Source organism: Fukomys damarensis, unplaced genomic scaffold (genome assembly GCF_012274545.1).
Source record: "Fukomys damarensis isolate Sample0158 unplaced genomic scaffold, DMR_v1.0_HiC HiC_scaffold_29, whole genome shotgun sequence".
NCBI classification, from domain to species: domain Eukaryota; kingdom Metazoa; phylum Chordata; class Mammalia; order Rodentia; family Bathyergidae; genus Fukomys; species Fukomys damarensis.
In genome coordinates, this window is record NW_022900941.1 from 32,579,526 (window position 1) to 32,594,158 (window position 14,633).

Here is a 14,633-nt window from a genome sequence, read left to right on the forward strand (position 1 = left end):
ATAGCCATATACTGCCATACCTGGCTTATCAGATTTTTAAAGTTCTATAAAATCTTTTTCAGGTGTGATATTCCTGCCATGTACAATAATTTGGATGTTTCACAAGATGCCTTATTTTCTGATCACTACAGTCAGGAGGAGGCTATGTAAGTGTTGAAGCCATCAAACTTTTAAAATTAGTTCTAATTCTTTAGTAACTGTAAGTAATCTAATTTTATTATTTATCTCAGGCAAACTCCTACTTTAACTGAAAAACCAAAAGAGGATACCAAGATGGTGATTAAGGTATATTCAGTTTTCAGGGTTTTTGAATCATTTTTCCCTTAAATTTAATTCGCTTCAATTGCTGGAAGGTTTTATAATAGTTTTTATTTTAGAGTCTCCTAACTCCTAATCATGCTCTAATAGAATTATAGGCCTGTGTGTATTTAAAATAGACACATTTGGCTTTTATTGAATATTTGAAATTATGAATAGACTAGCAGGCACCTGCCATTATTTTTGGAATATTTGCAACATACTGAAAACACTTGTCTTTTCAAGTACCAAAATTTTGCACTTAAATTTCCCTAGAAAGTCAAATTTATTTGCTATTTAATCTGTGTGTGTGTATATATAAAATATATATTTGTGTGTGTGTGTGTGTTCTCTGCAGGAGGAGCAAATGAAGAGTGATACTATCATTCAAGATGCCTTGGAAAACTGTGGTATGGATGAGCATATCAAAAAGGCTTCTTTTCCAAATAATGAGTATGGTTTTGTTCCCAAAACCGATCCAGAAATACTGAGCAGTAATAGCAAAGCCAGGAAAAACTCTTTAATTTCGTCAAAGAAAACTTCAACTGAAGGTACCTCTAGTGCAGAAAATGCAGTAGTCAGCAGTTGCTCAGTTTCTGATGCCAGTATTTCTGGAACTCCCCCACAGCCTACAAGTCGGAGGCAAAGCTTTATTACCTTGGAGAAGTTTGATGGTTCAGATAATAGACCTTTCAGCCCATCCTCTTTGAGTAATATATCAGATGTTTCAGTGCAAAATAACTGTGAAAACATGACTACAGCAGATAGTACACCAAAAACAAAAAAGAGAGAAGTGATGCATTCAAAGTCTGATTCAGAAAAAATACTGAATGGAGTTAAGAGATCAAGCAGAAGATTGAGTAAAGCTGAGAGGTCAACAAGTAAACGGTCTAAACCCTTAATAAAATCGGAACAGGAGGAAAATAATCAAGAACCTGTTGAAGGCACAATAGCCTTAGAAAATAACTCCCCTGATTTGCTTAATCAAACAGCATGTTCATCAGATGGTCAGGTTCACTGTTCTGAACCTATTGCAAAGCATGAAGATAGAAAGCCGAAACCAGCATTAGAAAATGCTGTTTTATTGGAAAATGATCCTGTCCAAGAGAAAAACATGGGGATTAATTTAGAATCCAAAGAAAATACACCTCCAGCAGTAACCCCAGCAGATCAAATGGTAAATGAAGATAATCATGTTCAGGTAACTCCAAATCAAAAAACCCTGAGACGGTCTTTAAGGCGACGTTCAGAAATAACAGACTGTATTGGTGATAACCAAGATAAAGAAAATAGTCATCAAAAAAGGGAAAGACGTAAGGAAGAGGAAAAAACTCAGAGTTTATTACATGTGTTACCGAAGCAGAAGTTGATTTCTCAACAAACAGAACAGGAAAACGTACTTGAGAAAGAAAATAATTTACACGAGAAGGCTTCTGGTGAAACCAGTGCTAATGCTGACATTGACCTAAATAAAAGAAAACCAGACCTTGAAAATGTTAATTCTGAGGGTGACAGTGCCCTGGATCTTGTAGATAAGTCCTCTGAGAAACCTTTAAGAGGACGAACAAGATATCAAACAAGGAGAGCATCTCAGGGTTTACTTTCCAGCATTGAAAACTCAGAATCTGATAGTTCTGAGGCAAAAGAAGAAGGTTCTAGGAAGAAGAGGTCTGGAAAATCGAAAAACAAAAACAGTGAGAGTGTAGATATTGAAGAACAGGAAAAAGTGATAGAAAAGGCATCCCTAAGTGTAGAGAATCACACACAGGATCATAAAGCAACTTCTGAAGTGGATGTAGACAAAAAGCCTCAGGTTTGTGAAAAAGATGAAAGTCCTGTAATACTTCAGGATTCTACAGCAGCTACAGATAGCTTGCAAGTTTCTGATGTGCCACATACATATGAGGGAAAAACTAAGACTAGCAAATGTGCAGAGTATACTTGTGCAAGTTCACCTATACCAGAATCAAATTTAAGGACTAGAAATGCGAGTAAGAGATTGCTTAAGCGTGATTCTGATAACAGTGTAGGAGAATGCTCCAAAACGGGGACATCAGAAATTTCTGAAAAAAATGTCCAGACGTTTGAATGCCAGCATAAGAGAAGTCGGAGGGTGAGGCGATCTAAAGGTTGTGACTGCTGTGGGGAAAAATCTCAACTTCAGGAAAAGTCGCTCACTGGGCTAAAGAACACAGAAAATTCTGACATAAAGAGTAGCCAAACAAAAAAGACAGATGTGCAAACACCTGACAAAATATTAGAAACAGATTCTAAAGCTAATTTGTGTTCTGAAGCAAAAGTTTTAGATGAATGTGCAAGTGTGTGTTTTAATTTGGTTCTTAAGGGGAATGATACTATTAATGACTTTGTACCTGAAACAGAGTTGAAAGAAAATACCATTAAAAAATCTTCTGAAATAGTAAACTTGAAAGACAAACCTTGTGATGTGGATTTTGGTGAAGTGGTATCTCTCGAAATTGAAGAGCCAACTAACAAAAAATTTAAAGCTGCAGGCCCATGTCTAGCCGATTGTAAGGACTTTTCAGAGGAATATCATTTGGACCCCAAGGAAGAAAACACAGAAACAACCCTGAAAAAAGAACTTGATGTTAACATTGAAGGCAATGCATGTAAAGCAATAGGAGAATCCAATCTAGAGGAAATAAAAGCTATGGAATTTGATGTAGAAAACAAATCTGAAGCTACTGTCTCTGAAAAAGAGAGTGTCAAAACTGATATTTCTAAAGTGGCAGCAGAGGAATGTAAGAGTAGTGATGAACCTAACACAGAAACAGCTGATAGAGATGTTGAAGCGGCAGCTGAGGAATTTTATTCAGGTGTTGGTCTTTGTGATAACACCACATCTATAATTGTGAATACTCAGACTGAGATTTCTAAACAAATAGGTGGGGAACTAGGTGGCAGAAGTAATGAGTCAGATTCAGGCACATCTGAAGAAGTGAATGCCAAAATGGAAAATAATGAAGAAATGGTGATTGGTCACATGAATAATGAAATTGCCTCTGTCAGAGAATCAGAGGATGAGGCCATGACTACTAAAACTAAATCAGAAGACACCAAAACAGGACAATTGAGGGCAGAAATGGACAGTTTTGTTCTTAACAAACTTGAAATGACTACCGAGGAAGGAAAGATTGAGACTCATAAAACTGAAACAAATACTGAATTGAGTAAGTCCAAAGAAACAAATTTAGATGACAATCAAATAATGGGAAATGACATTTTACTGGACGTTAACCATACTCCAGATAAAGTGGAGGAACCATCACAGTCTTTGACGTCTGAAGCAACTATCTCTGAGATGGTAACAGAGGATAATTCATCTCCTGAAAAATTAAGAGAACTTGATTCATTATTCATGTCAGCAAGTGACAGTCCTAGTGGTATGCAGACACGCTGTGTCTGGTCTCCTTTGGCTTCTCCATCTACCAGCATTTTAAAGAGAGGACTAAAACGACTCCAAGAAGATGAGAGCTCATCACCTGTTAACAAGGTAGGAGGAATGTGGCTGAACACTTGTTAGTCTTAATATTTGTTCAGAATACTGTTTGGCATTCCAGTGACATTGGGTGAATGAGAGTATTAAATGACCATTTATTTTGTATCATTTGCTGTGGTTACTTAGGAAAAGGGGGACTGAAATCCGTTCGATAATACCTTATTTCACAGCATTTATCTTTATACAGCTGTGCATGATCTTTATACAGTTGTTTACTTCAGACAAAATTGTTAAAGATTCCCACTTTTGTGCCTTACATAGTATAATTTAGGAAGTCACATGACACCAATTACCATTGATAAAACAGGTTTAGTACTTAATGTATTCTGGGAGGGTTGATGTAAACTTACCTACAAAGTTCTTAAGAGGTTACCTTCATCATTTTTTCCTTTTCTCCCCCAGGACTGGTGATTGATAGCATGTCATAGAACTTACTAGTTAGGAAAACATTGTATTATGGAACTATGGTCTTTCTTTAGAATGTTTTTATGAATTACCATTTTCTATGCCTTGCTGTATACCTCCTTTAGGAAAAATAGATTCACTGGATGTCTGCTATAGTTTCTGGTCTCCTGCCTTTCCACATTCTCTGTTGTATGTGTATATAAGTACATTACCTTGCTATTTCCTTCCTGTGGTCTTGAGGTCCACTCAGTTACTCAGGCTGTACTTAGATTTACAGTAGTCCTTCCTCAGACTTCCAGAGTGCTGGGATTGCAGGCACAAATCATGTTCCCCACATCCAGCTGTATACTTAATCTCTATCCAGAATTTTTAGCTTTTCACAACTGTGTATGGTGGTGCATGCCTGTAATCCTAGCACTCCAGAGGCTAAGGCAGTTGGATTATCATCATGAGTTAGAGGCCAATCTGAATTACATTACATTTGACTGTCTCAAAAAAAAATAAATCAGTTTTTCAAGAAACAACTTTTCTGAGAAATCAGGGATTGAGCCATTTAGAAAGACTTAATTGTTCTCAAGGTTAATTTTATGTTTTGTTATTTGTGGGCAGTGATGGTAAATGTTTTAGATGTTCCAATGATGACATCACTGAGGCATGTGTGCCTGAGACTTGCCACCAGTGCCCTAGGGTTTGAAAGGCCTCTGCGTATTAGGCAAGTGTTTGGCCACTTAGTAACATCCTTAGCTCCTAATTTTGGGGGTGTTTTCTTTTTAGAGGCTATCACTTTGTTTTTTCTTTACTATCTTAAATATAATAGACCATAATGTTTTTTGAGTACCTCTGTAAGATGGAATGCATTAGATTTAATATGTTCAAAATAGTTCATATTTTTTATATGTTAATGTTTGGACAGCAACTCATACTTAATAACTAGGAAATAGGATAACATACTGTATTTTCTGTGCCAGTTATGTGTAGAATCTGCCCAGTCTTGATAATCAAGGCTAGAAGACATATAACAATATAGTGATGGTTTTAATAGGCATCTATTCTTTATTTATATCAAATAGCTTAATATATGAGCATAGTATTGGTTACAAGAGGCCAGATTAACCACAGGTGGGTCTAAGGTAAAAATTGTCGCCTAATTGTTGTGACAGTGATGGTACTCTTAAGAGAGTTTAGAACAGAGATGATGAATAAGATGTTCCAGAAGCCAGTTATTTTTTACCTGTTTTCTTTAGTTTATTTACTAAGCCAAAAAGGTTGTTACAGATTGTACAGTTTTAACTGATATGTGGCAGTTACTTCTATGAAATTTCTGCAGTGATTCCTATTTCAAAATCTAAATTATACAGAAATAGTTTATAACATAGATAATTAGAATGTGCTATTGAAGAATAATATGAAAGTAGTTACTGGATGAGCAGGTATGTACGGTGGGCTTTTAGTGAAAGAAATCAGCTTCTAAACCTACATTCTACTTTTGGGTAACCTCATAATGAAAATTGGTGGTGTCATCTTTAAAAATTTTTTAAATTTTGTTAAAAACCTGATCTGTCTTTTTAGGTTCGTCGTGTCTCATTTGCAGATCCGATATACCAAGCAGGATTGGCAGATGACATTGATAGGCGATGTTCTCTTGTTAGGTCTCATTCTTCAAATAGTTCTCCTGTAATGAAAAATGTTAAAACTTCACCTACTACACAAACTAAGGTAAGCTGTAGACTCTAAAACATACACACATAGAATTGTGTTTGTGTAAGGTTAGCTATTGAAGAAACCTTTGGTTTAGCCATATTTTTGTACCTCATGCTAAGCAGACATGAAGGAGATGGTAAGATGATGATCTAGCAAGTAATTGATCAGGTAGTTCATTGTTTTATGTTTTTTTAATGTTAAATAATTGCACTCTTAAGTTGTGAAAATTGTAAAAGTATAGTTGCCTAGGGTTATGAGTTTTTTTTTCTTTCTTCTTCTTCTCTCTCTCCTTTCTGCCTAGCATATTACCACTTCAGCCAAAGGATTTCTGTCCCCAGGATCACGGAACTGTAAATTTAAGAGCTCAAAGAAGTGTTTAGTAAGAAGTGCTTTAGTTTTCATGCATCTTTATATTTTTATGTTTAGTCAGGTGACCTCTCATTTAACAGCTTTGAAATTTATTCTAAGATTACAGAAATGACCAAAGAATCCATGCCATGCCCCACAGAAAGTGTTTACCCGGCTTTGATGAATTGTGCAGCACCCGTTGACATCATTTTACCTCAGATTACATCAAACATGTGGTAAGTGGTTATTTATACTTCTGGGTTATATTTCAAGATGTGACTTAAAAGAATATTTGATCAAAGTCATTTTGAATTGACATGTACTTTTCCTGCACATATTTTACTTCAGAAATACAAATGCAGCTTGAAAGGTAGGCCATAGGGGCAGCATTAGAGGCATTTGTCTAAATACAGTAAATGTTTGCTTAGTATTTGCCAGGTACTATATTGAAACATCTTACTTAATTGTAATCGATACCCTTTGAGGAATATGCATATCATATTTCCTTTCTCAAACTCAATTCACCAAAATCTTACAGCTAATTTAGCTAATCTCATACCTAAATGATGTATGACTATAGTTAACAAGTGTCAGTTGTCACATATGTTAAGCATGAAGTTCACTTATATAAACCTGAGGTTTTTAAAATTTTGTTTGTTTTTTAACTAAAAGTTTGTTTCCCTCATGTCTTGGAAAGTTAAATGCCGGGGGGTGGAGGGGTAGTAAGCAATTCTTCATTGCCATATCTTGATTCAAAAAATTGTTTTAGGTAGTTTCAGAGACTTTAAGATAATTTCTATTTGAATCATATGCCATATCATGATGTGAACTGTCCTTCACCTTCTCCATTAAATTATATGTGTTAAACATATAATTTCTGATCCATTTCTTAAGCATAGAGGTGGGAGGTATGGTACATTAAAAGGGGTCTAGATTAGGAGACTTCGTAAAACAAGACAGGCCCCATACACAGACAGATAAACCAGAATATCGTAACTCAAACATCTGTATATAATGTAACACTGGAGTGTATTCATACATATTAAGGAAATCTTAAAATTCATCTTTATTAGAAACTGGTGATGGTTCAGCATTGTGGTGTATCCCTGTAATCTAGCCCTCAGGAGGCAGAGGTAGCAAGAGTGCCACAAGTTTAAGACCAGCCTGGGCTACTCTTTTAAGGCCAACCTGAACTACGTAGTGAGACAGTGTCTCAAAAAAAAAAAAAGAAAGAAAGACTCTAAAGTATGTAAAGCATAAGGCATACATTGAGATTGTTTTTAGTACAATTGCTTTAGTCAAGTGTTAAATATATTCAAATATTATTTTAAATTAATCGTATAGGGAACAGGGAAAAGGGGACCTTACTAGAACCTCTGTAGTAAGTCCTAGTCTCCTGTGAGCCATGACCACACAAGGCGAATTAACTTACTATACAGGAAAGATAAGAAAATGAGACTTTGGAAGCTGAGCTTTGGGTCTGATCAATGCTGCTCTGGGCGCAAAGAAGGAAGCCTCAGAGCTTGCCACATCTTTATTCAGTACACTGGGACAAACAAATGTAACAAATATCTCCAGACAGAGAGTACAGTACATTGGGAGAAACAAACAACAGACAACTCAGGGTGCAGCAGAAATCCTAGAACAATGAGGAACTATGCTAATGAAGATTTGGTTCCTCCCAGGATATCTCCCGCTGGTGTAGTCTTGCTGTGGAGAATCACAGTATGTAGGGACCCTTGAGGTCTTAGCTGTGATGGGAGGCGAAGATGAAGTTATGTCTCTACATGTCTGTAGCTAGGGAAACTAGGTCCTAATCATGATTTTTTCCCAAAAATTAAGTAGAATTGCCTGCTTCACTGTGAAGTAGTATAATAATAAATATATGCATATTTGAAGTATAATAATAAATAAATGCAGTTATGAGTATCATTGTTACTGTTTTGTTCTAGGACTTCCTCTGTAGTTCAGGCTGGCTTTGAATTCGCTGTGTAGCCCAGGCTGCCTAGTGACCTACTGTGATTCTTTTGCCTTGGCCAACTGAGTGCTTGGGTTACAGGCATGCAACACTATCCTTAATTGTGTTTAAATGGAGAAATTCAGCAGGATAAGCCATCAAAAATAGCATATACAAAAAAGTAGTTGCATTTTTACTTTTTATTTTTTTCAGGGCAAGAGGTCTAGGACAACTTATCAGAGCCAAGAATATAAAAACTATTGGGGATTTGTGTACTCTTACGGCATCAGAAATAAAAACTCTTCCTATTCGTTCTCCAAAAGTGTCTAATGTAAAAAAGGCTCTCAGAATATACCATGAACAGCAGGTAAAAATTTAGATGGTACTTAGAAATTATCTGTCAATCTAACAAAATAGCTACAAATGTCTGTATAAAGACACATTTTTTGTTTCTTCCTTAGTCATCAAGAGCATTTTTTTAATTCCCACAGTAAAGTTTACTCTTTTGTTCTCTATGTAACATCCCTAGGGTTTATTTAAAAATTTTCTTGTATTTGAATGCTTTTCTACCCCCTTTCCTTTGCCTGTTTATTTCCATCATGAAATGGCTGCTGTCCCTAAAACCTGAATGTTCAAATCCAAACATTTAAAAAATCTAAATAAGTCAGATTGTTTCGATGGGGGAGGGATGTAGTACTGGAGATTGAATCCAGGGACTTTGCAGGCCTTTACATCACCAACCTTTTTTGTGTGTTGGGGAGCGGGTACCAGGGATTGAACTCAAGTTCTTGGCTCCTGCAAGGCAGGCAGCAGAACCACTGAGCAAAATCCCAGCCCACCCTTTTTAAATTTTTATTGTTGAGACAAGGTCTCATTAAGTTACCTAGGCTAGATTGAATTATCCTTCTACCTCAACCTTGCAAAGTAAGGCCTGCGCCACCATGTCCAGCTAGTGTTTTTTGATTTTTGAACATTTGAATTTAATGTTCTTCCCATCAACATTTTGCCCATAAACATTTGAGTTGTGGGCAGTTTTCGTGATTCTAATGAAAGCTGTGATTATTACCCCCATGTAAATGTTTGCAGAAAATTTTATATATAAGTTTAGGATTTGCATATTCCTGAAATTCATTCAATGATCCATCTGTTGACATTATTAGAATTTGTGAATAAATGAAAAAAATAAGTGTTAAGAGTGAGAACCAGGGTTCTGTATTAGATTTTCATAAAATAGGATTTGCTTGCTGCCAAACAATTTTGTATTCTTAGAAGTCATTACCTTATATTTGTCATCCTCAAAAATATTTGCTGACTTATACTTTATGAAAAGAAATGTAGGCCTAGTTGCACTTTTCCTGTAATCCCAGCATTCTAGGAGGCTGAGGCCAAAGGATCACAAGTTCAAGTCCAGCCTGAGCAAGTTGGCGAAACCCTATCTCAAAGTAAGAGTGAAGAAGAATGTTGTCTTTTTTGAGGCCCTGGATTCAATTCCCAGTACCACTGAGAAAAAGTAGGGGGAAAAAACAATGCCCAGAAACTATATTAGGCATAGATTGAGTTTCTGAAATATTGTCTCATGTAACATTCATGGGCACTGGAAAATTGTATATATATAATTTATAAGCAGCTTGATAGTGTACTGAAAGGTACACCACCATCCATTTGATCAAATTTTAAGTCCATTATGAAATAATAAATTCCAGACCCTCCTTTTGAAGAAATCCTTTGTAATGCTGTTTTTGTATTTCTTACATACTGTTCTTAGCAGTGTTAACTGAGTTGTTATGGGCTTTGCAACATATGCTCCATTCATTATCTGCTTTCCCAATGTTCGTACCATTACTAGTATTAATTTGAGCAGTATGTAGTGGTACATGCCTATAATCTCAGTTACTCAGGCTGAAGCAAGAGGATTCCAAAAAAAAAAAAAAAAAAAAAATGTAATTTGACTTGTGGTTTTGTGTTTTTGTTTTTTTCCCACTGCTCTAAATGTGTTATTAAGATGAAGTCTCACGGACTTGAAGAAATTCCGGTTTTTGATATTTCTGAAAAAACACTAAATGGAATAGAAAATAAATCAGCTGATGAAGAAAGGCTTCCGTCAGGTATAGCTTAATAAAATGATTTTATTTAGAAAATCAGGTAACTTGAAAATAATAAATATACTTTTAAATTTATTTGGGAATGCTGCATGAATTCAGTAAGTTTTTTGGTGCTTAATATGAAGTGCATGAAAAATAACTTCGTTGGTTTTCTCTAATTGTTGGTTTTCTCTAATACATATAAACTCTACATTTTGTTCCAGTTATGTTAATGAAAATAGTAGTTGGGCTGGGGATTTAGCTCAGTGGTTCTGCCGCCTATTTCACATGAGCAACGTCCTGAGTTCGATCCCCGGTACCTCCCCCATCCATATTAGGCATTTCTTTACTAGAACAAGCTCTGAATTTTTCTACTTTTTCTATTATCTTGTTTCCTTGAGAAACAGTTGTATCCAACCTGTTTTATTAGTTTAAACCTAGGCACTTAAACTTTTGTAATTTGATAGGAGATACATGTATGTTAAATATAAACCTGGATAGTTTAATATTATTTTTTTTCTCTTTTAGATTTGATTAATCCTGTTGCTTTAGAAACTCCATTATCTAAAAATCTTTTAGCACAAATTAGTGCTCTTGCTCTTCAGTTGGATTCAGAAGATCTTCATAATTATTCAGGAAGCCAGCTATTTGAAATGCATGAGAAACTTGGTACTATGGCAAACTCTATAATAAAAAATCTGCAGTCACGTTGGAGATCACCAGCCCCTGAAAATTCTAGTTAGTATCTTAAGAGAAAATTGAAGATTTTTAAAACATCCATATTTCTTGATTGCTAAAACATTCTGATATATTGCAAAATTTGAGAAACTTTACAAGTTGGTAACATTTCACACTGTGAAGGGTAATGATTTTATTTTGTAAGTGTAGGTTTTTAATTTCATTAGGCAAGATTTTTTTCTCACCATATTTTCTTGGCTACTATGCATAGTTTTTCATGAAATTTAAATATTTCACCGAAATTCAATGTAAAAGGAGCAGGCATATATTTTATTTTGTACTTTCAACTCATTGTGGTGAAGTGTGTAATACAAAATAATTCAAAGTGCAATTGAAATTTTTATTTGGATTTTGCTGAACATGTTTATACTTGGGTTTTGCTTATTATTCACATTTGTTTTACTTGAGGTCTGGAAAATGTGTTCTTGATAAAACACTTCAAATGAGACACAAAACTTTCGGGACTTTTCTCCTGTAGATTTTGGATGGCTTGGAAGAAAAAAATACTAAGTTTCAACTTACTGGATTAAGTATTCATGCAGAATATACATAAATTCCATTCCTTTGCGTTAGCAAACATTTGTGCAGCAGCATTTGCCTGTGAAAATTTGCTCCAGACAATATTCATTTCTAAATGCATGACTGTACATAATGTATAGAGGTATTTTTAATTTATGAATTTTCAGCCTTCATTGTGTTTCTCTGCAGTTGTGAATAGCTTGGTTTTGTTTCATTGAAACATTTGTATATATTTAATACTGAAATATCAGTATGGATAATAGGAATACTTCATGGGCTTGCTGCAGATACTTGTAATATTCTCCACCTACAAATAAAACAATGCATAGTTTTGTACTTAGTTAATCTCAGTTAAGACGTGGGTTTATTTTCTAAGGTATCCAAAAAGTGAAATTATTAAAACAAGAAAATGTTACATGATAGTTTTGCTATTCATGCCCTTATGTTTTTTTCTTTTGGTTTGGAAGAAGATACCAGCCATTTGAAAGAGTGTCTCATTCACATTTCTTCTTAATGAAGAGTTAGTCTGAACATATATTCATTGCACGTTGGACTATAAGAAAGCTTTTTCCACCAATACCTAAAAATAAACTTGGAAGAAATGGAGAAACTGTTCTTTTTGTATGTATGTGTATATGTATGTATGTATGTATGTATGTTTGTTTGGCCAAGTTTTAAACTAGGGTGTGTAATTAAAACCTTTGTAAATCTCACCAAGTAGTATTAGTACCCAGCTTCCCATATATATCATGTTTGTGTGCATGGGACAGAGAGGCGGACTTTCTGTGTAGCCCAGCCTCACCTTGAACTTGAAGTCCTCCACCTGCAGTCTTTACCGATAGCCCTGGTTACAGGTGTGTGCCGCCTGGTCCAGATTATTTTTGTTGGTTTTTTTCTTTTAACTAGAATTTTATCTCATTTGTTCTCTGATAGGATAAGTGCACAATTTTGTTATAGTTAACCCCTAGTTGGAAAGCATACTTCTAGGTCAAGGCATAGAAAGGTTAACCTTCTGTCTACTTTAAGTCTCCCTATCCAGTAGGGACTTTTAGTCAGTTCCTATAAAAATTGATAGCTTTTTTCAGAATCACATATATTGTTCTGTATGTTCTATGTTTGAAATATCACATATTGTGAAATGGTTTTTAAAATTCTGGAATTGTTGAACTAAGAATTGTAGCTTGATAAAAAAATGAAAAACAGATTTTAAAAGTAGAACCACAGTTGTGGTTTACATTGTCCATATTTAACAGTAAAGAAGCACATGAGTTTGGCAAACAGGTATGAATAAAGGGTATGTGTTTTATGGAAGGGATAGCTGCATACTTAATGCAGACAGTTCACAGTAACAATCAGTTTATTTGATGACTACATCCTCTAAGATTTATATGAAGTATTTTCATTTGCTGGTGAGATGAAGTTCTTGGGAGACTGGGTAGTACACCAGAAAATGTGAGTGAAATGATTACCATGTACATACTTTAATTGGATTTGATAAAAGTATTAGTACCTTAGTTAAAACAAATTGTGGCTCATTGAAGTTTAAAAATACTATTTTAAGGCAAATATCAGCTTGTTAAATCTTTTGGGTGTTGTTACCAATATATATTTGAATCACCTTAACTTTAGTATTCTTGCCTAAAAATTTTCTGCAAATTTATCCCTGAAGTGACAAAAGGATTAATATTTTTTGGTAGGATCCATGGTATTGTTTCACCAATAAAATAGAATTTTTTTCACATCTTTTTCTGATAATTAAACATGGCAGATGTTAGTAACAACACTCAAATCTGGTTTAATAATTATGCAACTTAAGAATCTAGTGGCATGCAGTATAATTTTTGATATCCATGAAATCTATTGGATTAGATTTCAGTGGATTTAAATTTAAAATTTAAAGATACTGTTTTTTAACAAGTTTAAAGTCGTTGGGGCTTTATTCTTAATTCCAAATAGTGTAGGTTAAGTCTAATCCTTTTAGGAGTAATATAGTCAAAAAATAGGATTGAAGTCAACTTTTAAAGCATGATAGTTGGCTGATATTGCCCATGTTTTCTTTTTTCTGTACAATTTGAAGGTAGTCTGCTACATATATGGAGTAATAGAAATATCATTAGTAGCAGAACAAGAAATAAAGATCTGAGTAAGTGGGATTTTTGTGGGTTTTTTTTTTTTTTTTTTTAGGAATGAAAATTACAAAAAATTGCTGGTAGAAAATCTAGTTTGTTGAGATTTAAGAGATTTGGTGGGTGGAAGGGGCTATATTTACTTATTAGACTCATGTCCATTTTATCCCTAAGCCACTTGAAAACCTTGTATGTTATATACATATATGTGTGTGTAGGTATACACATACATGTTATGCTGAACTTTTGATAGTTAACAGTGCTTTTCAAACTCATAGGTGCAGGTAAAATTTTGAATTCTGATTAAATAGGTTTGAGCTGGGGGTCTGAGCTCACATTTCTAAGAGACTCTCAATATCTATTCAGATACTGATGTCCATTAATTGCACTTGTAATAGGATTAAGAAACTCAGCCTTTATGTAGGTTTTGCTAACCTAAGCAGATTTAAGTCCTTAAAATTTTGTTATGATTAAAGCTGGACTTTTATAAATTTCTGAAGTTAACGAATCGAGAATGAAGACTGATTTTGAAGTTTTCAAAATAAAGTTTAAAACTTTAAAAGTTAGAGTTTTATCTTTTGGAACCTCTAAAAGTAGGGAATTAAAAAAGAAAAAGGATACCCCTTAAGAGTTAAGAGTCTCATGTTACAAAGAACATTACTAATGCAACAGATTAGACAGGATTTTTTTTTGTGACTATATGTGTATCGTGTTCTCTTTTTTTGTTAATAGTAAGTTTTCATATAATCGGTCTAAATTTTTGTCATTTTATTAATAATAACCTTGGAAGGAGATATTACCTCTAAGATTGTTTGGCCTTAATAGTACCACAATGAAGTCTCATCTGACAGAAATGCTTTGTCTTATTACTGAGGACTTCTGGTAACTTCATTTGTTGTGGGTTTTTTTTTTTTTTTTTTTTTTTTTTTTTTTTTTTTTTT

The 14,633-nt window shown here is 34.5% G+C and overlaps 1 protein-coding gene across 3 annotated transcripts in view; it reads left to right on the forward strand.

Annotated features, from left to right (window-relative positions):
* Nucleotides 1–13,748, forward strand: part of Rif1 (replication timing regulatory factor 1) — a 56,870-nt gene extending 43,122 nt beyond the window's left edge. For 2 of the 3 annotated variants that reach the window (XM_010604661.3, XM_010604662.3), the window contains exons 27-36: nucleotides 63–146; nucleotides 231–285; nucleotides 656–3,811; nucleotides 5,792–5,938; nucleotides 6,225–6,302; nucleotides 6,392–6,507; nucleotides 8,442–8,595; nucleotides 10,231–10,333; nucleotides 10,838–11,047; nucleotides 12,034–13,748. In XM_010604661.3, the coding sequence (XP_010602963.1) occupies nucleotides 63–146; nucleotides 231–285; nucleotides 656–3,811; nucleotides 5,792–5,938; nucleotides 6,225–6,302; nucleotides 6,392–6,507; nucleotides 8,442–8,595; nucleotides 10,231–10,333; nucleotides 10,838–11,047; nucleotides 12,034–12,080 (4,150 nt within the window). In that variant the 3' untranslated portion in view covers nucleotides 12,081–13,748. The remainder of the gene's footprint in view (nucleotides 1–62; nucleotides 147–230; nucleotides 286–655; nucleotides 3,812–5,791; nucleotides 5,939–6,224; nucleotides 6,303–6,391; nucleotides 6,508–8,441; nucleotides 8,596–10,230; nucleotides 10,334–10,837; nucleotides 11,048–12,033) is intronic. The other variant, XM_010604663.3, reaches the window with a different exon arrangement.
* Nucleotides 13,749–14,633: the final 885 nt, after the last annotated feature.